General features: G+C 43.4%; 1 protein-coding gene, 1 long non-coding RNA gene and 1 other non-coding gene across 3 annotated transcripts; 2 read left to right on the top strand and 1 right to left on the bottom strand.

Annotated features, from left to right (window-relative positions):
• Positions 1-1,296: 1,296 nt before the first annotated feature.
• LOC115894325 lies at positions 1,297-5,169 on the top strand. Its single transcript, XR_004054426.1, has 2 exons — positions 1,297-2,197; positions 3,581-5,169. It is a non-coding gene; the product is annotated as an uncharacterized LOC115894325 (long non-coding RNA).
• Positions 2,275-2,388, top strand: LOC115894447. Its single transcript, XR_004054565.1, has one exon. It is a non-coding gene; the product is annotated as a small nucleolar RNA SNORD89 (small nucleolar RNA).
• On the bottom strand, positions 4,985-21,466 carry CNOT11 (CCR4-NOT transcription complex subunit 11). The gene is made up of 7 exons (XM_010386750.2): positions 20,773-21,466; positions 16,588-16,752; positions 12,605-12,757; positions 10,211-10,413; positions 8,388-8,590; positions 6,140-6,236; positions 4,985-6,057 (listed from the first exon to the last, which is right to left on the bottom strand). Exons 1-7 carry the CDS (start codon positions 21,284-21,286, stop codon positions 5,860-5,862), a joined length of 1,533 nt encoding a protein of 510 aa, XP_010385052.1. The 5' UTR covers positions 21,287-21,466; the 3' UTR covers positions 4,985-5,859.
• Positions 21,467-23,012: the final 1,546 nt, after the last annotated feature.

Raw genomic sequence — 23,012 nt, 5'->3', positions numbered from 1 at the left:
GAAATGATAAGTGAACAGTTTTACTGAAATAAACTCTACAGATAGATGCAATATGAGGAGTTATTGAAGCAGAAAATGTGTTTTGCTTTGCACACTGAGTGTGTGTTAGCAGACAGCCTCAAGTAGGTTTCCGTAACAGCCATTGCCTTTGAATCTACCTTCTGTAGTTTAATATGAATAGGAAAATATATCCTGATTCTGTAGCGAGTAGACTGTTTGCTCTTTGTCTTTTAAGAAATACTAGGGGAGGGCTGGGTGCAGAGGCCCATGCCTATAATCCCAGCACGTTGGGAGGCTGAGGCAGGCGGATCACGAGGTCAGGAGATCGAGACCATCCTGGCTAACATGGTGAAACCCTGTCTCCATTAAAAATACAAAAAATTAGCTGAACCTGGTGGCACACATCTGTAGTCCCAGCTACTCAGGAGGCTGAGGCAGGAGACTCGCTTGAACCCAGGAGGCAGAGGTTGAAGTGAGCTGAGATTACACCACTGCACTCCAGCCTGGGCAACAAGAGCAAAGCTCCGTCTCAAAAAAAAAAAAAAGAAAAGAAATACTAGGGGAAAATGTTTTAACTAGTCATTCTTCCGAGGAGCTAACGAAGCTGACTTTTGAAAAGAAGGCTGTGAGCTTTGCAGATGCTGCTGCCGCCCGGAGCCCCTTGCTTCCAGCCATGGTCAACCCCACCATGGTTTTCAACATTGCTGTCGATGGCGAGCCCTTGGGCTGTGTCTCCTTCGACGTAAGGGGCCTAGAAACCAAGAAGTGACTGTTCATCTAATCCATAAAATTATGTTAGCAGAGTGGAGCTGTTTGCAGTTCCAAAGACAGCAGAAAACGTCCGTGCTCTGAGCACTGGAAAGAAGGGATTTGGTTATAAGGGTTCCTGCTTTCACAGAATTATTCCAGGGTTTATGTGTCAGAGTGGTGACTTCACACGCCATACAGCATTGGTGGCAAGTCCATCTGCAGGGAGAAATTGGATGACAAGAACTTCATCCTGAAGCATACAGGTCCTGGCATCGTCCATGGCAAATGCTGAACCCAGCATGAACGTTTCCCAGTTTTTTATCTGCACTGCCAAGACGCCAAGGCTGAGTGGTTAGATGGCAAACGTGGTCTTTGGCAAGGTGAAAGATGGCATGAATACTGTGAAGGTCATGGAGCACTTTGGGTCCAGGAATGGCAAGAGCAGCAATTCGCATGAAGATCACCATTGCTAACTGTGGACAACTGTAATAAATTTGACTGGTGTTTCTTTTAAAAAAAAAAATACCCTGCCAGACCAAGGTAAATTGTTTTTGATCATTACAGAAGTGTGATTTCTTAATCAGCAGCTGTCAAACATAGTGTTCCTGAATTTAAAAGCTTGAACACTAAATTATAAATTGGAGAGGTTGGAATAATACGGTCATATATCTAGAAACACAAGTCTTTAGTAGCAAAAAAGAAATTAGCAAGAGAAGAAACTGTTCGGTACTCTGAATGGAAAAAGTTTTCATTGATAGAAGTTTTTTTAGATGAAAATTAACATGATAAAGAAGTGACAGGCCAGGTGTGGTGGTTCACGCTTTTAACACCAACAATTTGGGAGGCCAAGATGGGAGGATCTCTTGAGCCCAGGAATTCAAGACTAGCCTGGGCAACAAGGCAAAACTCATCTCTACTGAAAATTTTAAAAATCAGCTGGACAGGGTGGCACCTGTCTGTAGCCCCAGCTACTTGGGAAGCTGAGGTGGGAGGATCACTTGAGCCCAGGAGGTTGAGGCTGCAGTGAGCCGTGATCACACCACTGTATTCCAGCCTGGGCAAGAGTGAGATCCTGTTAAAGGGGGGGAGAAAAAAAAAAGGAAGGGACAAATATTAGAGTTTTTGCTAAAGCTTTTAAGTTGATAAGATGCAGAGAATTGGGGGAATGTATAATAAATTCGATTTCATTTATATTATTTACCACATGAATCACTTTCCTCCAAACAGTTGTCCTAAGAGCCATGTGTTCACGTGTAATGAGGACCAGTATTTAACTGGGAACCGTGGGTGGCGTGGCAAAGGAGACAGTGTCCGTGACTGTGCCGCTCTCCGCAGCCCCGTCTGCTGTCCTGTTTCCTCGGCTCCTCGGTGTCTGGACTGGCGTTCTGGGTGTCCCAGCGGAAAACTAAAGGGCCAGAGAGGTGTAAACATACACACCACTTGGCAGGTAATAATCTCCCTATGTGCTATCTTTTTAGGGATCCCGAATACACAGCCTTTCCCAAAAGACTGCTCCCTCCAGCTACTGAGGAATGATGACAAGAAAAGGCCGAATTGCAGTGTCTCCATCAGCAGTTTGCTCTCTCTGGGCACACGATGACAAAATTTCCTGAAGCGAACCACTAGTCTGACCTCAGTAGCAGGATTGGAAGCTTCATGCCATGGGAGTGGTCAAGAAAGGCATCCCAAAGAGAACTGAACTATTTAAAAAAAAAAAAAAAAGACCTTTAGGAATAGGTGATTGTCCCCATATACTGGGGATGAAATACCCAGTGTAACCAAATTCCCCAGTAAGATCGCTTAGTTTGGCAATAGTCTCTTCTTTTGAGCACGTTGAAGTTTATTTGCTCAATGAAGGCTGAAATTATAAGTCAGTATATATGTATTACTAAGTAGAACTTGAGGTAATTATATGTTTTAGTCAAAAGCAGTTTCTGTGGGCTTGGTATTAAACCCTACTTTGTGATTTGCTAAAGCACAGGATGTTGACTCAAACCAAAACTAGTTTTGTAGTTAATATATGTTGTGTTTCTGTGACTTAATAGTCAACTAGAAAAGCCACCTATGACATTCCCAGCTAATTAAGTTTTAAAAGTTTTTTAAAAAACACTTGTCACCATATTTTCAAAAATACTAACATTTGGATTACTAGTTATAAAAGTGAAATTTCTACTGTGTCATAATCAGCCACGCAACTGGAGACTTGCCCTCTTTGTACAGCAAAGTTGTGAAAAAAGTATTTGCACTACATTCATTTAAACATTAGAGAAAAAACCAACCCATGCTTTTCTTTGCTGAGTTGTAGGGTTGTATTATTGGCTAGTGAGAAGCCTGGGAACACCAGGACTTTGTGTGGGCTGACTGCAGGTATCAGATCCAGGATTATACAGGTACTCTTGGAAGTGTCTTGGGGATTTTCCTGGTAAGAACAATAGTGATTGCAAAAAAAAAAGATAAGATGTAAAGTGAAATCAGTAAAACATCTTAGTAGACAGAGGGTGCTGAAATTTTAACGAATGTGTAAAAAGTTCTTCCGATACATTAATTTTCCAGATACCCTTAAAATGTTTAAGGAATATCATTCAAAATACTGTTTGAGAGACATGTGACCATCATTCTCCAAGGGAATGCGGATCATTTAGTGTGCTACTTAAAATTAGGTGTAAATGTATACACTGTAAGAATAAAAATCGATACCATTTCTTTAAAGCTTTCTAAAAGAAAGTTAATTATTTCTAATACTTACATTTTAGGATCTCAAACTATTTTTCTTTTGAAATAACTGCTTTCTACCCTAAGATGTTACTTATTGCTGTCTTCTTTTTAACAGGTGAAGATATTAAAGCTAGAAATTGGAACTAGAAAATCAAAAGAATTCAAGGTGTCTTAACATGACAGTTGAACTCATTTGATTACACTTAAAAGTTTATTGCAGTTATTGAATTTTTTTTTGAGTGCAGTGGTGCCATTGATGCTAACTGCAGCCTCAATCTCCCAGGCTCAAGAAATCCTCCCACCTCAGCTTCCAGAGTAGCTGGGACTACAGGTACATGCCACGCCTTATTTTATTTTTTATTTTTTCAATATAAACGAGGTCTTGCTATGTCATCCAGTCTGGTCTTGAACTCCAGTGATCCTCCCACCTTAGCCTCTCAAAGTGCTGGAATTACAGGCATGAGTCACCAAACCCAGCCACCAATTTTACTTTAGGTAAACTTTTATTTTCAAGAAGCTTTTGTTGGTGTTGCAAGTGTAAATCATGACTGTTTTATAAAATGTTCTATAAATATAACCACTATTCTTTGTAAGCCATTTAAAATAAATTTTAAAGTCTTTCACGTAAACACCAATATTGTGGTTTTGATCCTCACTTACGAAGTCCCTATTTGAGAACCTCCCTACTAAAATTTATTCGTAACCCCAAAATCACCACATGCAGTCATTTTCAGACATGCACAGAGCAGTGAGTGAGCCAAGCTGCCTGACACGCACGTTTCTGACAGAGGCTGGAGGGGATGCCATGCCTTGTTTCCTCTCCTACTGCAAACAGGTGTCCTTTCATAGTCTCTTCAGTACCATGTTCTTTGCATTTCTGCACTTTTTGTTGGCGATTTCACTATTTAAAATGGCCCCCAGGTGTAGCAAAATATTGTCTACTGCTTTAAAGGCAACAAGGCTGTGATGTGCCTCATGGACTCAGTGTCTGTTAGATCAGCTTCACTCAGGCATGAGTGATGGTGGTGTTGGCTGTGAGTTCAATGTTTTATTATGCCAGAGAATCAGTAGGTCTTGTAGGTCCTGGAACCTAAGGCTGGGTTGTTGAAACCGCCACTCCAAAAGTACTTCAGTAATAAGCTGTTCTTTTCCCAATGCTAACGGGGATGCTTATTTTTAGGCATAGAAAGAAATCACTTGTTGCCATCGTTTTGTCTGAAGGCAGTCCTCTGATAGATGGGCTTAGTTCATTATTTCCTCTAAGCAAACATTCTTAAACATTTCTCTTATAGTGAAAAACTAAGACAATTTGTTATAAATCTTTAGTACTGCTTTCTCCAGAGTTTTAAGATTGGAACTTTTACTTACCTTAAAATCACTTGGTTTGGTTTCCTTTAACTTTTTCAAAGCGTTAGAGAGTAATTCCTGTTGAACAGATTATCTCCCTTGTAAATACACTTTGAAAATACCTCAGTAAAAGGAATTTCTCATGATTTCTTAAAATAAAAAATATATCAGATAACAGCTGATAAAAAGAACTTTAATGGAAGGCACTGTTGTCCAAAATCACATAAAGGGTAAGAGCCCATATGGTACCACCCTGCTCCTCCTACTTCTCAAACCCACATCCACCACCCAGACAGGAGGGTGCAGATCCCACAGGAAATTACCTCCCAGAGCAGTGACTGATGTTTTTCCTTAAAACAAAATAATGGCTGTCTCAGACTAATAACAGAACATCTTAAGAGGAAAAAAACCAAAAAACTATACCAGCTATTACAGCCTGGTCATAGAAGCAGCTTTCTAAGAGTTCCCAAGTTTATAAGAGGCCCAAGAAATGCATTTATTCTGTTGTCTATTAAGCCTCCACGACAAGGAGAAAGTTGTAAGTAAATCCTTGGTTCATGAGGAGTTAAGAGCTTTGTGCATAAGCAAGTTCAACAACCAAACTCCTGTTTGCCTCTTGATGGTTCAGAAACATTCAGCTGCTTTCACCTCTAGGACAGTATCACAAATGTTTAAGAATTTACTCTCAGTATCAACATTGGAACTTTACGAAAACTGGATTCCTGTTTCATCGGAAGCCTGTATTAATGAAAAACATATTTTGTTCTTTAGTACTTAAAAAAACAAAAAACTCATCTTTTTTTTTGGGATAGCCATTCCTCCTATGGATAGTCATCAGCAAGACACCTAAAAGACACGTTTTCCCCAGTTCTTATCAAAAATTCATCTCACGGAAAAAGTCATCCAAGAAAGCAAAACTTTGCTTTAAGTAGATAAAGTACTGTTTATATGCATCAGACCAAGCAATCCACTCAGGGTTTTAACGGTGTAAAAACTAAGTCACAGTACAGCTGAACAGTGAATGGATGGGATGGTTCTGATGAGGTATTATTTTGACATTTTGGTCTCAGAAGGTGTTTCCCCAGTATCCAATGTCTTCAACAACCGGAAAAGACCAGCAGCTTCTCGTATCCTACTGAATTCAATACAGAATGCCTGCACTTCTATAAACAAATCCTGTACATTAATAATTTTGTTACGGATCAAGGATTGGAGAAACACACACACAAGACGCACCAACCGATTCTGAAAAAGGGGAAAAAAAACAAATGTTAGTGTGCTCATTTTCCTGGCAGGCAATTGTAAAATTTACAGAAATTTCTATTACCTGCATATATTTATCCTTAATTTGTTCACAAGTAGAGATGCAATTTGATATATAAAGGTGAATAAATTCAGGAGGTAGATCAACAGCTGTAGTTAGTCTGTTTCATAAAAGAAAATTTGGGCCATTAATTTCATTTGATAACATTGAAAAACATTGTTAACCATAAAATACAAAATTTGCTTCAGTCATCTGGTGGAATTTTCTGACATATCCAGTTCCCTGGTTTTAAATACACTTGGGCAAGTAAACCTAAGACCCACACCTACTTACCCATAAATAACACTTTTAAAAATGGCTCTACTTACTATTTACATATTGCAATTATTTTTTTGAGCCCTGCCCCTGAGTATTCTTGATTAAATCATAAGTCATGGTCTGTTATTGGAATTTAGAGTCATAATAAAGGCCAAAGCCAGTATTTTCCAAAGGATTACATGGAATGTTTTAAGGAGAAAAATGAGTGGGGTGGGAACAGGAATTCCATACTCAAAGTATGAATTTCCAAAAGATTAACATATGCTACCTTTTCTAAACTTACCAGACCTCAAAACTTTTTTCAATAAGGCATGAGGAGGCAGTGTTCCAAGGACACTGTCACGAGCTGCTGCAGTCACGAGATGTGTGTGTCACCAACAAACTTGTTTTCACGCTTAAGGATGATGCACTATGATAGGTGTTGGGGGAAAACAAACAGGACCCTGTCCTTGAATTCCAAGATACTGAGCAGATAGAATCGCACTGACAAAAAGATGTAGTGATTCTGCATCTCGGACTCAGGGCCAAATGTCTGGTACAGACAAGAACTGCTATAAGAATATGAAGGAGAAATGAACACTCAGCATGGTCAATCCACGCTGTGCAGGCAAACCTGCACAGAACTGGGCCACTGAAAAGAGAGTCTTCACTCAGTAGGGGAAAGACTGGAACAAGGAGTGGGAGAAATGCAGCAACACGTTTTCAACAAGCAGCTAGCTGGTTTTGCCGGTGACCAAGGTTAAAGTTAAAAATTACTTTGGAAACCTCACGCTTCCTCCCTCTCCTGCCCCTAAAAGAATGCACTCTCCTTCTATGCACATACTTCCACTCCCTTGGCTTCCAGCTGGGCTTTTTTCCCCCAATAGTTGATGAAAAAAGGGCACATTCTGTAGTTCAATTTCACATAGATTTTTTAAAAAGCCCCAACTTCCAAACAGGTGTTAAAAACTATGCTCTCACTGAAGTTTAGTCACTAGGCGCTCAGAACGGATTTCCCTATATAGGAGGACCATATAATTTATCATCCAAAGCAGGATACCACGTGAAAGGGAGCTCAGGATGCAAAGCCTCCACCAGGACTCAGGCACACCTGAACCTCTGGCCATCCTGCATATAAACAACTGAAGCCCTCCAGCCCATCTAATTCACAATTTACCTAAAAGATACTTGTAAGGAAAATACTATAAAATGCAAACAAACACTGTACAGCACACATCAAGAAGGGAAGACGTTCTATTTTCCTGACAGTCAAGGATGGCAGGGTCAGGAGACGCGGGGTCAGAAAGGCTGGGAGAAGAGCACGAGGAAGCTAGGACGGCATTCCTAGGATTCTCAGCTCTTAAGGTCCATATTTTTCCACACTTACAGCTGTTAGTCACTAAGAAAAAAATATCTGTATTTGTATAGGGATAAAGAAGATAGGACTATGTACAGGGAAATGAATTTCAGTAATTGGCTGGCACAGTGGCTCACGCCTGTAATCCTTGCACTTTGGGAGGCTGAGGTGGGCAGATCACTTGAGGTCAGGAGTTCGAAACCAGCCTGACCAACATGGCAAAACCCCATCTCTACTAAAAGTACAAAAATTAGCCGGGTGTGGTAGCACACACACCTGTAATCCCAGCTACTAGGGAGACTAAGGCAGGAGAATTGCTTGAACCCAGGGGGTGGAGGTTGCGGTGAGCTGAGATTGCACCACTGTACTCGCCTGGACGACAGAGTGAGACTCCCTCTCAAAAAAATAAGTAAAATAAAATAAATTTCAGCAATTTTCATTTATGCTTCTACTAACACTAAATATGTTTGAAATCCTACCCTCAGTTCTTATTAACGCATGCTAAATTCACATGTAGTGAATGCTAAAGCTTAAATTATTTCTTTAATAGTTAATCTTATGCCAATAATACCAAGACAAAAATCTGTTACAATTTTTCCTTCCTGGCCATCTAATCTGTATCTATCCCCACACATTTGATCAAATCTAGAAACTTACCGATTTACAACTTCCATTGAATGTAAAGACATGTCCATATTGACCAGGACAGAGAAATACTCAGTGATCTGGCTTGACTGCATTAATTTCAGCAACATTTCTATAGCGACTAAAGGGTTGTTTTCCACAAGGTCAGGAAGTTTGGCTGGGGTGAGGCCAATATGGTAGACAAGTTTGGGGTCTTTTTCCAACTCACCAAGGAGCTAAATACACCAGATTTTTAGAGAGAGAGGGAGAGAAAAAGAGGGTCTTGAGTCAATTTTTCCCCCCATGTATATGAAATAAGCATTTTATACAAAAAGCTACAAAACTATCTGCATTGAACCAACTTCATAAATTTCTTCCTTCAAATCCATAATGTCTTGACATTTCTAAATTTACATTTTAATTTTGAACAAACTAAAACGCAAACACATCTAAGACAGTTTATAAATATGCTAATGATTCCTCTTCCTGGACATCAAGTCAGACTCCATACTGTCTGGTCAGATACAATACTGTCTGGTTGTAACAATGTCAAGTCCTTTGCAGGTTTTTTTTTCTGTCATCTGTTGTAACTAAAAATAATCTTAATGACCAAATAGTTCTCCCAAGAAACAGTCCTGCCCCACCCCACTCAGGCAGAGACCAGAACTACCTGAGAAGGGGGTGGAGTGGGAAGCAGGACAGCAGACTTGCTGCAAGTCATCAGTCTGCAGAACTTCACTGTTCAAGTCACAGCCACACTTTGTAATTCAAACAGGTATCCCCAAAAGATTTTTTCCACCAAATAAGCACTTCCTCTTTAAATGTCCTATGCTGTTTTTTGTTTTTTTTCCCTGTCTACTTGTATGTTCCACAGTGGACTGTGTTTTCAGGTTAGTCTCATGAGCAAAGCGAACTACAAACATTGCTATTCGTTATTTCATTTTGAAAATGATGTTTTTGGTGGCAAACTTGATTGGAGAGGTCAATATCTCCTGAAAAGTTCTAATGCAAACTGGATAAAATTCACCAACCAGTAGAAGAGTGGCCTTGCCTCTCCTGAGGGGAGTCATCCAGTCTCCCACTCGGGCAGTGGGGGCTACTTTAATCTCAAATCCACCACGATCCAGCTGTGTGATGGGGGCAGGTTCCCCTTCCCAGCCTTGTTTCCTCCCTACAGCCTGTCAGTAACTCCGCTTTCCATCAGAAGTGTTACTGTCTGCTCAAACGTAACCACTGTGGAAAGTGTCCCACTGTATACAGCAGTGACACCCCCACGACCCCATCTCTCCCAGGGACAGACTGATCACAAAGAAACGTCAGAACATTTTCAGCCATCAGACTTCTTGCCCCAACACAGCAAAACTACCAAAGAGCAGAACAAAACTTCAGAGACCCAAAAACCTTTGCAACTTCCTACTGCTGCCTCATGGTGACAGGATTAGTTTACTGCTTATCACTTTCCAAAAAACTACTCTTGTTGGATTAAAGATAAGAGAAGGCTCACAATGGCTGAGTGCAGTGGCTCAAAACTGTAATCCCAGCACTTTGGGAGGCCAAGGCTGGCAGATCACTTGAGGCCAGACCAGCCTGGCCAACAATGGCAAAACCCCACCTCTACCAAAAATACAGAAATTAGCCGGGCATGGTGGTGGTGCATGCCTATAGTCCCAACTGCTGGGGAGGCTGAGGCACGAGAATCACTTGAACTCAGGAGGCAGAGGTTGCAATGAGCCAAGATCGTGCCACTGCACTCCACCCTGGGCAACCGAGTGAGAGACTGTCTCAAAAACAAATTTTTTTTTAATTAAAAATAAATTTTAGAAAAAGATAAGAAAATGCTTACAATCAATACACACCTGTGTTTGTTGGGGAGAGGATAAGGGGCTTTTGAAGGCTTTGGCCATTATTCGCTTGATCTCCACACCAGTGCTATTCTTCACACACATTGATTTATCCCACTGGATTGCGTGGTCAGGCTCTGTGGGGTTTAGCCAGGCCAGTTCATCCTCACAAATGTGGAGTGGAGGCGGTGGACGAATAAACTCTGGTCGAAAATGGCCTGTAATGAGAGCAGTGATAGTTGCTCCTATCAGGAAGCTAACATCTCTACACATCTCACACACTTCACTTAATAAAGTACGCGAAGATATCTCTTAATAAGGATGACGTGACTAAAACTCTTACACTTCAAAATCAGAAGCAGGAGTGACACAGGAAGGCAGGGCTTCAGTCAGAATGCAAACAAGACAATGAAAGAACACTATACCAGCGTGATGCCAGAGAACAAGCTCTTCATTTCTGGAGAAATGAGGAAAGCCTGGCCGTGGCCTGCCCACGCTGCACTCGAGCATGACCACTCAACAGCAAAAGGGCGCGACTGCTAAACGGGTGACGACTTTTGATGAAAAAAATGAAATACTATGTCCTCACACATCTTATTCTGAGTTACCACTGTTTGTTCTGCTTTTCACTGTTTGTTCAGCTGGCACTGTGATCTGTACTAGTTTTACCTTTGCATCCTATAACTGAAGTAACAAATTACGTGGCGATGAAACAGCAGGAGGAAAAGTATGGTTGCCTTTTGATATTTTGAAATGAACGTGGAGACTGTCACGAATCCCTAAATTCACAAATGCTGTATTTATTTTCAGAAAACAATAAAATTACAAAAGGAAAATGAAGTGGTTCAACTCAACTGTTTTATAAAACAAGATTCATCCCTGAGTTACAAACCCACTGAAATAAATGCTGGCTAGGACTTCTGCCGAACCAATTTCACATCTCACATGGCTTCCACATAGGGCAGAAGTCGTTTATTCCTATCATGGATCCTAGCCCTGCCAAATGTGAGAGTCTACTGTTGAGTTTACAGAAAACATCTATTTTCTGGTTAAAAATCGTCACTTTATCTTAAATATCTCCACTGCCTCTTCACTTAACTCACCAGGACTAGCATCTGAATCTCCCTTCAACCACTTACAAAAATAAAGTTTTTACCAATTTATAAGAAGTACTACTTATGTGATAGAGAGTTCCTGCGAGGTGGGGACATCGGGTATTTGGCTAGACCCACTTATGATGAGTGATCTGCTTTTCACATATCTTCCTGGTGACCTATGCAGTTTAGAGTTGTGCCCAAGCAAATATTAAAAAGAAGCCACTACATGCCATGGACATTTCAGTCACACTTGTGACTAGCGGAAATTTCAAATATTAAACCTATGTATGCCGAAGATCTACTGTAAACCAAATGGTACAAAAGTCACTGTGTGAATTTCAAACTCATGGTGATACCACACTATCATCGGGTAAACATGTTCTCATTCCAAAGCAGAAAGCTTGCCTTCATAATTCAAAGCACACAGAAGCCTATCAAACAGATGCCAGGTAGAGTGGTGCATGCCTGTAATTCCAACTACGCGGGAGTCTAAGGTAGGAGGATCCCCTGAGCCTCAGGGGATGGAGTCCAGCCTGGGCATCACAGCAAGACTCCATCTCTTAAAGAAAGCCCCAAAAAATGCAGCTAATATTATTTCAAATTCTACAAGTGTTTTCTTTGAATTAAATTAGGAGCTTATAAGAAAAACTTTAAAATGGAAAAGGAAATGATAGTGGTAAGATTACTTAAGAGGTATAAAACAAAAAGATAATGAGCTGCTACAAAAAGACTCATTTCACTAAAATCAGAATCTAATTTAAAAAAAAATTTTTTTTTTCCTTTTTGAAACACTCTCTCACTCTGTCCCCCAGGCTGGAGTGCAGTGGTGCAATCTTGGCTCACTGCAACCTCTTCCTCCCAGCTTCGAGCAATTCTCCTGCCTCAGCCTCCTGAGTAGCTGGGACTACAGGCACGCACCACTACACTTGGCTAATTTTTGTATTTTTAATAAAGATGGGGTTTCACCATGTTGGCCAGGCTGGTGTGAAACTCCTGACCTCAAGTGATCCACCCGCATCGGCCTCCCAAATGCTGGGATTACAGGTGTGAGCCACTACACCCGGCCTGTATCTTTAGGTATGCATAGGATAGTCATGCAACAAACAACTTGGCATGCACTTTTCTTAAAGAAGAAACTAATTGTCACTGAACATCTCTTCTATGTTCTAGATACTCACTACACTAGAAAGGTTCACACTAAATTACAATTTAAGTCATAACAAAAATAAGATGATGTCTCAAAAAACTGAAAAGTCCTAGAGGATGCAGACGGAATAAAACCAAGAGTATAAATTAATTTACATATACCTACTTTCAATAGGTGGCTTTGGTCCGCTGACTAAAGCTTCTGTGATCTGAGAGGCAACTGAGCTGTCAAATCCAGAATTAGAAGAATCCGGGTCTGGGTCACTGAGAATACTGGGGAAGCTCGCTTTGCTTTGTGTTGGCAGTTCAGATTGGCGTTCTAGAAAAGGTTAAAATAGGAGACGTTTTAAAATTATGGACATCATGAGGAGAGTGAAAAGACAAGCTACCGACTGAGGTAAGCTATCTGTAACACAGAAAAACAAAGAGCCAGATTCACAGAGAGAGAGAGAGAGAAAGAGAAAGAGTGAAAGAGTATGTGTGTGTGTCTGTACGTACAGCAGGTCCTCAATGTCGCTGAAAGATTCTTGGCATCTGCAACTAAGTGAAACGACATATAACAATTATTTTCATCAATGTTATAATAAAACAGTGTTGATGAAACAGTGTTATTCAAAGACCTGATCTACATCACTTCACTTAAATCTGCAGTTTCCAACAACCTATCAGTGATGTTGAGGACTTACTGTACATAAATTTTTAAATCAACTGGGAAAAAAAAACCCAACAGGAAAAAATGAACTAATAACTTTAATAAGGATTTTATTTGAAAAGCTTGAATGGCCAAAAAAATCTGAAAAGATGTTTAATCCCATTAGGAACTAGGGAAAATCCAGTTAAAACACAAGATACTATAACATACCCACCAGATTGGCAAAAACATATAAACTTGACATTATCAAATGCGGAAGAGGATGTAAGGTAACTGGCACACTGTTACAGGAATGAAAAATGGCACAGCAACTTTGGAAAACAATTTGACGTTTCCTTATAAAGTTTTACATGTGCATCTCTCCATCTAGGAGACACACTTTCACACGCACCCCAGAATAAGGTGCAAGAATGTTCACAGCAGTATTATGTCCATCAGTGGCAGAATGGATACAGAACTTGGTATTCCACAGTGTGAAGGTACCACAGCAGCAATGAAGAGCAGCCACTGCAGTTACACGCCTTCAGCATGGACTCATCTCTCACCCCCCAACAGAAGAAAAGCACAAAAGAAGAAATGCAGTACAATTCCACATATATCAAGTTCAAGGGCATGCAACGTGAAACTATAGGCAGGCACAGGAGGGAAGCAAATTCAGGATGATTATCATAAAAATCAGGTTAGTGATGAGGCAGCCACCTGGAGAAACACACAGGGAGCCTCTTGGCCCTGAAAATATTCTCTTTCTTAACTTGGATGGCAGGTTGCTGCAGGTTCACTTAATTATAATTTCTTTAAAAAGCAAATGCATGTTTTATTTCAGATTGTATAATTTTAAAAACACCTGGCTAAATTCCTGAGTAAAGAACTACACAAATCAGTAAAAGACCATCGACCCGATGGAAAAATGGCCAGACATATGAAAAGATGCCTTAGACACAGAGCATCTTTTCTCATTCATTTATTAAGAGAAATACTCACTAAAATTATCCTGTAATGCCATTTTTAAAAATATCAGATTGTTGAAGTACAAAAAGATAACATACTATCAACCAAAATGTAAAAACTGGCCAGTTGCGTGGTAAACTAGTGATCAGTGTTTGTCAGGAATAAATCATAAAGAAAAACAAAACCTCTGAAATGAATACTGTCATTGTTGGGGTAAAACTTCACCCCCTGTAGTCACTTATGTTTAACTGGTCTGCTTGCTTTTTTAAAGTTAAGAAAATACAAACTGCATCATCCAAAAATACACCTTTGGTCCACGGATGCCACTGTAAGACACCTGAATTTTAGGCCTCCAGAGAGACGGTCTGGGTGGCTAGCTCCCGAGTGGAGAGGCATGCTTGCTTTTTCTTTACACTTGTGAAGAGGAATGGATTCGGGCATCTGCCAGCTGGGGAGAGAATGGCAAGCAGCAAGCTTAGCCACTCGGGCAGACTTCTCAGCCCTTACTCTAGGCGTGTGATCCTTCCTCCACGTGATATACTTCACAACTTTGTCACGTCTGGCTCAAGACATCCCAAGTTAAAAGGAAGGTGAGATGTAATTCTCACTTTATTATGATAAATACTATTTAAATACTATAAATATTATTATAAATACTAAGCTAGAACCATCAGAATATATCACTTCTGTATCCAGTTTTCAAAGTATCTTCGGTGTTTGTCAGGAATAAATACAAATAATCATTTTATTTCTATTAAATTATATCTGGCACTAGTGGCTAATAAGTACTTTTGTACTTATTAGTACAACCTTAAAAAGTCTTAAAAAGACTTCTTTTGGTTTCAGAAAATGACCTTTGTTACATTGTTCTTGTCTCTGCTTTTCTGACAGGGTCTCACTCTGTTGCCCAGGCTGGAGTGCAGTGGTGCAATCACAGCTCAGTGCAGACTTGACCTCCCAGGATCAAGCGATCCTCTTATGTCAGCCTCCTAGGTAGCTGGGACCACAGATGCACACACCACCACACCCAACTAATTTTTTTTTAATTACTTTTGTAGAGACAGGGTCCCCCTATGTTGCCCAGGCTGGTTTTAAACTCCTGGGCTCAAGTGACTCTCATGCTTCAGCCTCCCAAACTGCTGGGATTACAGGTAAGGACCACTGTGCCTGGCCCCATTGTTGTATTGTTAATACCCAATAGTTTAAAGGTTAACAATGTTCCAAAGGAAAAGCTGTTTATTGCAACATGTCACCTTATTTCAGAAGCCAAATGTCACAGGTCTATGAAGTCTAAGAGGATGATGGGGCATTGTCAAAATTAATACTTCAGCTTATTTAATTACAAAGTCAAGCATTCACAAACCCAGCTACATATTACAATTTCCCTACTGAGTTGCTCTCAAGTGACAAAATGAATGCTTACAGCAGGTAAGCCCAAAGTGCCTCCTCTACTCCTTCAGAACTCAGAGACCCTCTCTCTCACCACCAGTTCTCCTTCTCCTATAATTTTCTGTCAGAACACACTGTTTACTTCAAGAGCACTCATTCATTTGCTTACATGTTTAACACAGAATGTGCCAGAACAATCCTGAACGAGAACAAAGTTGAAAGTTTTATACCTCCCAATTTCAAAACTTAGTACAAAGCTACAATAATCAAAACAGTGTGGTACTGGCAAAAAGACAGACATATAGACAAATGGAATGGAATAGAAAGCCCAGAAATAAATCCTTGCATATATGGGCAAATGATTTTCAACAAGGATGCCAAGAGTACGTTGGGTTTGGCTATTGAGGGTTCCTTGAGACAGGTCTCACACTGTCATGCAGGCTGGAGTGCAGTAGCGCAATCACAGCTCACTGCAATCTCCCAGGCTCAAGTGATCCTCCCACTTAGGCCTCCCAAGTAGTTGAGACCACAGGCATGCACCACCACGCCCAGCTAAGTTTTTAATTATTTGTAGAGACAAAGTCTCCCTATGTTGCCCAGGCTAGTCTTGAACTCCTGCCCTCAAATGATCCTCCCACCTCAGCCTCTCCCAAAGACTACAGGCATGAGCTACTACGCCAGCCTTTCTTCAGTTCAAAGATGGATTTTTCCTTTTTTTTTTTTTGAGACAGAGTCTCGCTGTGTCACCCAGGCTGAAGTGCAGTGGTGCAATCTCGGCTCACTGCAACCTCCGCCTCCCAGGTTCAAGCTATTCTCCTGCCTCAGCCTCCTGAGTAGCTGGGATTACAGGTGTGTGCCACCACACCCGGCTAATTTGTTGTATATTTAGTAGAGACAGGGTTTCACCATGCTGGCCAGGCTAGTCTCGAACTCCTGACCTCAAATGATCCGCCTGCCTCCGTCTCCCAAAGTGCTGGGATTACAGGTGTGAGCCACCGTGCCCAGCCAAGACTTCCATTTAAGATCCAGTACTAAAACTACTTTTTAAAACGAATACTAACCTTTTAGCAGTTACAAAAACCATCATTTTAGTAGAGTCCTCAACAAGAGAGTCCTAATATTACCACACAGGAATGCCCAAACCACTTATTCCTCCTTACCGGCCAAGGCTAACTGAAGCCCACTAATGTCCACAGACTGGCCCATGTTTCCAACGTCCATCAGCGCAATCTGGCGAGGCGTCTTTTTGAAGAGTTCCCGTGGGGGTGCCAGCATCAGCTGGGAAAGAAAAAACTTTTCTGGTGGAGTTATAGGAGGTAAAAATCCTGCAAACAAAAATGTATAACAATTTCTCCAATGGTTACTTTTAAAAATCAACTTGAATCTGGTAAAATCAGTACTTGCTACTTGCCACTTCAAGCCATATATTTTTAAGAACTAAATTATAATTAAGTTTCAGTCAACAAATATATACATTTATGAACTATGTAATTAAATACGTCATTTGAAATTCTATGATCTGTGGCCCTACCAATGAAACTTAAGGTTTCTGTACCTGTTAATTTTAAGAGTTAAAGAAAGCGGAAAGAAACACGAAATGTGGCTGAGCAGTGAAAGACAGGTTTTCTTTAGTTAAAACATCGGCCAGGAGTGCCTCTCAGGTTTTAACTAAAGAAAATCTGTCTTTGACTGCCATGCTGCGTTTCGTGGTTTTTTCTTTTTTTTTTTCTTCTTTTTTGTCATGAAGTCTCACTCTTATCCCCCAGGCTGGAGTGCAGTAGCATGATCTCGGCTCATTGCAACCTCCGGGTTCAAGTGATTCTCCTGCCTCAGCCTCCCAAGTAGCTGGGATTACAGGCACCCGCCACCACGCCCAGCTAATTTTTGTATTTTTAGTAGAGACATGGTTTCACCATGTTGGCCAGGCTGGTCTCGAACTCCTGACCTCAGGTGATCCACCTGCCTTGGCCTCCCGAAGTGCTGGGATTACAGGGGTGAGTCACCACACCCCACCTGGTGTTTCTTTCCTCTTTACCTCTTACATTAATAACTTTTCTTTTTTTTTTTTTGAGACAGAGTCTCGCTCTGTCACCCAGGCTGGAGTACAGTGGTGCAATCTCGGCTCACTGCAAGCTTCACCTCCCAGGTTCACGCCCTTCTCCTGCCTCAGCCTCCCGAGTAGCTGGGACTGAAGGTGCCCACCACCACACCCAGCTAATTTTTTGTATTTTTAAGTAGAGACAGGGTTTCACCGTGTTAGCCAGGATGGTCTCGATTTGCTGACCTCATGATCCGCCCGCCTCGGCCTCCCAAAGTGCTGGGATTACGGGTGTGAGCCACCACGCCTGGCCCAATAACTTCATTTTCTAAAGTGCCTCAATTCTGCAAAGGCTAAAGCTTATATATGCAAGCAAAAACAGACAACACTACAGTGCTCAGACATGCTTTTCTTTCTTCTCTATTTCCACTGTGTAAAGTGGAATAAATAGAAGAGCAACCAGTAGCAATCCAAATACACTACCTGATTCAACACACAATGCAGTTTACAAATTCCCGCAAGGCTGAATGTTTCTTCCCTTTTGTCCCATGTTCGATTCCTCATCAAGCCTCATCTCTCCCACTGCAGCAATGTCAACAGGCTGCATGCCCTCAGCTCTAGCCCCCACTCCTCTCTTGCCTGGAGTACTCTTGCCCCCTCTACTGACTTCCCCAGCTCCCAGTTTTGACCCCTGCCCACTCACCACCTACAGTCCACACTTCCTCTTACCATTTAGTTATATCTCTAGAGTGCAGATCTGATCACATTACTTAACCTGTTTACACAGAATTAAACCCAGATTTCTATACCATTACAAGACCCTTCATAATCTGGTCCCAACACACCTTCCTAATCTCACTTCTTGACCTTCTGTCCCATCCATGTACCCTACACCCCAGATGCACAAAATCCCTCAACTTCTACACCCAGTTCCTTTTTTTGCTTTGAGGCAGTCTCACTCTGTTGCCCAGGCTGGAGTGCAGTGGTGTGATCTCAACTCACTGCAGCCTCCCACTCCCAGGTTCAAGCAAGTTCTCCTGCCTCAGACTCCTGCGTAGCTAGGATTACAGGAGTGCACCATCATGCTGGGCTGATTTTTGTATTTTACGTGGAGATGGGGTTTCATCATGTTAGCCAGGCTGGTTTTGAACTCCTGGCCTCAAGTGATCTGCCTGCCTCAGCCTCCCGACGTGCTGGGATTGCAGGCATGAGCCACCGCACACGGCTTTACACTCAGTTCTTTAATAATACCTGGCAGAGTCACTCCTGCCCTCCCACCCGCATCCCTAATCAATATTCAGCATAAGTATCACTCCTGAGAATCTCTCTGGCTCCACGGGTGGTCATTCCTTCCTCTGTACTACCCAGCATTACACAGTCACAGTCCTGCCTCTGTTCAGAGTCCTCTAAAAAGCATTCTGAAGACATACCCACTAAGTATGTCTTACCCTAAACAGAAAATAGCAGCAGCTCTGGGAGTGGGGTGTTGGCACTGATATTTTCTCTTCTATGTTATCTACACACCATCCCTACCTACTTTAATAATGGTGATAATAGTGAGTAACACTCACAGGTACTTTTATTCTTTGTAACAACTCTACCAGCTGGCAATTGTTACTATTTGCATTTTACAGATGAGGAATCTGAGGCACAAAACCGTTAAATATAATCCATCCATGGATTCTTTCTCTGGCAACTGTCATCCCACCCATGGCAAATCTGTGTGTACAATGCAGTCTACGGACTAGGTGTGGGTTTAGATTCACTGTATATGAGAATGACATTATATAAGTCACAGTTCCTTTGCCTCACTTGTTCTTCAGAATTCAAAGGGCCCTCTGACCTAAATCCCACAGTGTCCCAATCCTCTAATACCAGCACCCCAGGGTGGTGGTTGTCTCTGTATTTGTTTAGAACCAGGGTCTCGCTGTCACCCTAACTCATTGCAGCCTCAAACTCCTAGGCTCAAGTGATCCTTCTGCCTCAAACTCCTGAGCAGCTGGGACTACAGATGTGAGCCACCCCATGCCCAACAATTTTTATTTTATTTTTTGTAGACAGGGTCTTACTATGTTGCCCAGCATGGTTTCAAACTCCTGGCCTCAAGCAATTCCCACCCCGCAACCTCCACCACTTCGGCCTCCAGGAGCGCTAGTATTAGAGGCGTGAGCCACCTCGCCAGGCCTGGGTGGTGGGTTTTGACCACAAACCTGGGTTACATTCACTTTCTGGGCAGTCACAAGCTTCTTAAAAGCACGTTAAGTACCTGTACCCTAAGGGCATCTCAGCCAATACAAAGGGTTGCCCTTCTTAGATAAGGGCACTACAGGACACCAATCAGAGATCCTGATGGGGTGCCAGGCAGGAACGCTAACTAGAAATGCGGCCCTCCTGTACCATAAAAACAAACTCCTGGTGTTACCTCAAAATCTGCTGTCTTAGCCTTGACTCACTGTATAGCAGGCCCTACCTATGCTGGTTACGGAATGTAAGATCAAGCTGTTACCTATCTCTAGCTAAGTGGTTCCTCCACTACACTGGTCCCTAAATCCTTCAGGTCCCCTTGTCACCATGCCATTTTTCTTGTTTTCTGACTGCAAGTCTTCTCCCAAAGCAAATCCACATAAAGCATCCCCTGTTTGAGCTTAAAAACAAATAAATGTAGCCTCGCATCCAACCTACTAGTTTGATCTCACCAATGCCACATAATGGTAAATATATTTTACATAATTTATACCATGAATGCACTTTACATAATGTCCATTAAGTCATGTGTTTCCAATCGCGAGATCATCAATTTGAGACTTTCTATCCTCTGCCCCCATCCCTAACAAGCTAAGGCAGGCGGCTGCAAAGTCTTCAATGGTGTTTCACGTGTATTTCCGCCCATCAATTCTTCAGCTTCTTAATACTGACTTCTACGTACTCCTTTGAGACTAAAAACCGGGGCCAGATCTAGTCTTACCATTGGTTTTAACTTCACACACCACAGACGGGCTTTCGAAGAACGAACCGTATTTGAGACACTAAACATGTCAAGACCTACACTGAGCTCTATGATGTGATAGGGTGTATAGAGAAATTATTTTCGGTGTCACGAACTTGCAATTAAGCTACCACCTCTCCATTCTTTAGAGTTAAGGCGGGGAGGGAGTGAGGGGCGTGGGAACGCAGAGGGAGGCAGAAAAAGAGGATTATCAGTTCACGGGGACAGTTAATTTCCCTTTCAGGTGAGCTCCCAGCAGCGCAGGTGGAAAGCTGCGGAATCTAACGCTATCCACACGGCACAGCTGGCTTCAGCAGGTACCTGAGAGCGGAGGGCGGTCGGGCTCCTGACCGCCCCGGGCGGGCGGCGCGGGGTTGAGCAGGTGCGCGAAGCTGGCGGCGAAGGGGTTTGCGGCCAGCGGCTCGGTGCGGTACATCTCCCAGAGCAGGTAGAGCGCCGTGAGACGCTGCGCCGCGCTGGGCAGCAGGTCCGGCTGCTGGAGCAGCATGACGAGCACCGAACCCAGGCGGAAGTGGTCGGCCTTGCTGAAGTAGTGATGGAAGGCGGTGGACAGGCCCTCGAAGGTGCTGCCGCCGCCCGCCTCCTCCGATATGATGCTGAGCAGGCTCGAGAGCTCCTTCGGGGTCAAGCTCATCCTGCCCGCGGGGCCCCCCGGGCCTCCGCTCCCGGACCCGGGGCCGCTTGCTCCGCCTCTGTCGCCGCCGGAGCCCCCGAAGCCGCTCCTGGACGCCGACCCTGCCGCTTCCCGGGACACTCTTTGCTCCGCGGCGGTGAGAAGCCGGCAAGACGCCGCGCTCGCCCCTCCGCCGGGCATCAACCTCGCTCCCCTTCCCCTCTTCCCGGCCCGAGGGGCCCTGGCGCCGGCTCGCTCCGTCCCCGCGGCCGTAAAGCGCGCTGTTACACGACAGCGTCGCAAACAAAACACGTCGGGGAAACCAGACCGCCGCGGAAAGGGACAGCGCCCAGTGAAAGCGAGGCTGATGGCGCGAAGCCAGGAAGAGGAGGCGGAGACGCGGGGTAGGCGGGGCGAATTGGCAGAAAGCGGGGGCGGGGCCCGGGCAGGGAGGGGCGGGGCCCGGGCAGGGAGGGGCGGGGCCCGGGCAGGGAGGGGCGGGGCCCGGGCAGGGAGGGGCGGGGCCCGGGCAGGGAGGGGCGGGGCCCGGGCAGGGAGGGGCGGGGCGAGGTCGGGCTGGCCGCGCTCGGGGCTAGGTCAGCTGAGGTCCTGCGGCAGGAGCGCCCGGGGCCTGCGTGCGTCTGCGCAGCTGCAAGCGAAAGCCGCACCTTGGCGGTCCCCAGGGCAGTGCCTGGCGCCAGACGGTCCCAGTAAATGCTGTCTACGTTATTACTTGGAAAAATGCACCTCGGATGTTAACTGTTTTCTTAATATAACATCCGTAAGTATTCGTCGTAAAAATATTGTAAATGCGGGCAGGGCGCGGTGGCGCGTGCATGTAGTCCCAGCGCTTTGAGTGTCCTAGGCGGGAGGGTCGCTTGAGCCTGGGAGTCCCAGGCTGCAGTGAGCGGTCATCACCACTGCACTCCAGTCTGGGCGCTGTGTCTCAAACATTTTTTTTTTTAATATAGTAAGTGAAAAAGATGCCACACATTTCTCATAACCACGGTTAATTTCTAGTCTTACACTCTTTTATTGCAGAAATGGAGTCATACTGCACTATGAGCTTTTTTGTACGTGGTTTTTTTTCTCTTAACACGATTTCAAGAACATGTCTCCAATTAATATTCATTTACAAAACTGTTTGCTATGCCACGTTTTACTTAGACTGCCCTAGAGTGCTTATCCTGGGCACTTAGCGGTGTATTAGAAACCCACGGGGAGACGTTACAAATACCTGGTCCCACCCCCAGAAATGCTGATTCAGATATTAATAAACCCCACCTCTTCAGGTGAGTCTGAGGTGTAGTCTGGGCTGAGAACCACCAGGTGGCATTTCCCAGACTTGCCCAGTCCCTAAACCTAGAGAAACGTGCATGTATTTCACCAGTGATTACCACCAGCGATTCTTAATTATCTAGTTAAGCGCCACCTCAATTCTTTTTTAAAACATATTTTTGGCGGGGCGCGGTGGCTCACGCCTGTAATCCCAGCACTTTGGGAGGCCGAGGCGGGCGGATCAGGAGGTCAGGAGATCGAGACCATCCTGGCTAACACAGTGACACCCCCGTCTCTACTGAAAAAAAAAAATACAAAAAATTAGCCGGGCGTGGTGGCGGGCGCCTGTAGTCCCAGCTACTCGGGAGGCTGAGGCAGGAGAATGGCGTGAACCCGGGAGGCGGAGCTTGTAGTGAGCCGAGATCGCGCCACTGCACTCCAGCCTGGGCTACATAGCGAGACTCCATCTCAAAAAAAAAAAAATTTTATTTTATGTGTTTTTGGGGAGAAAGATATTTTAGTTTTTTTTCCATCTTTTTAAAATTTGTATTTCAGTAGTTTTGGGGGTACAGGTGGTTTTTGGTTACATGGACAAGTTTTGAGTGGTGACTTCTGAGATTTTGGTGCACCCGTCACCAGAGCAGTGTAC

This window comes from Rhinopithecus roxellana, chromosome 17 (genome assembly GCF_007565055.1).
Source record: "Rhinopithecus roxellana isolate Shanxi Qingling chromosome 17, ASM756505v1, whole genome shotgun sequence".
Lineage (NCBI taxonomy): Eukaryota > Metazoa > Chordata > Mammalia > Primates > Cercopithecidae > Rhinopithecus > Rhinopithecus roxellana.
This window is presented reverse-complemented; position numbering and strand designations above follow the sequence as displayed.

Coding starts and splice junctions, on each gene's coding strand:
- CNOT11 (XM_010386750.2), bottom strand. CDS start 21,286: ATGCCCGGCGGAGGGGCGAGCGCGGCGTCTTGCCGGCTTCTCACCGCC. Junction 16,753..20,772: donor CGACCGCCCTCCGCTCTCAG/GTACCTGCTGAA, acceptor TTTTGTTTGCAG/GATTTTTACCTCCTATAACT. Junction 6,237..8,387: donor TCAATGGAAGTTGTAAATCG/GTAAGTTTCTAG, acceptor TTTATGAAACAG/ACTAACTACAGCTGTTGATC.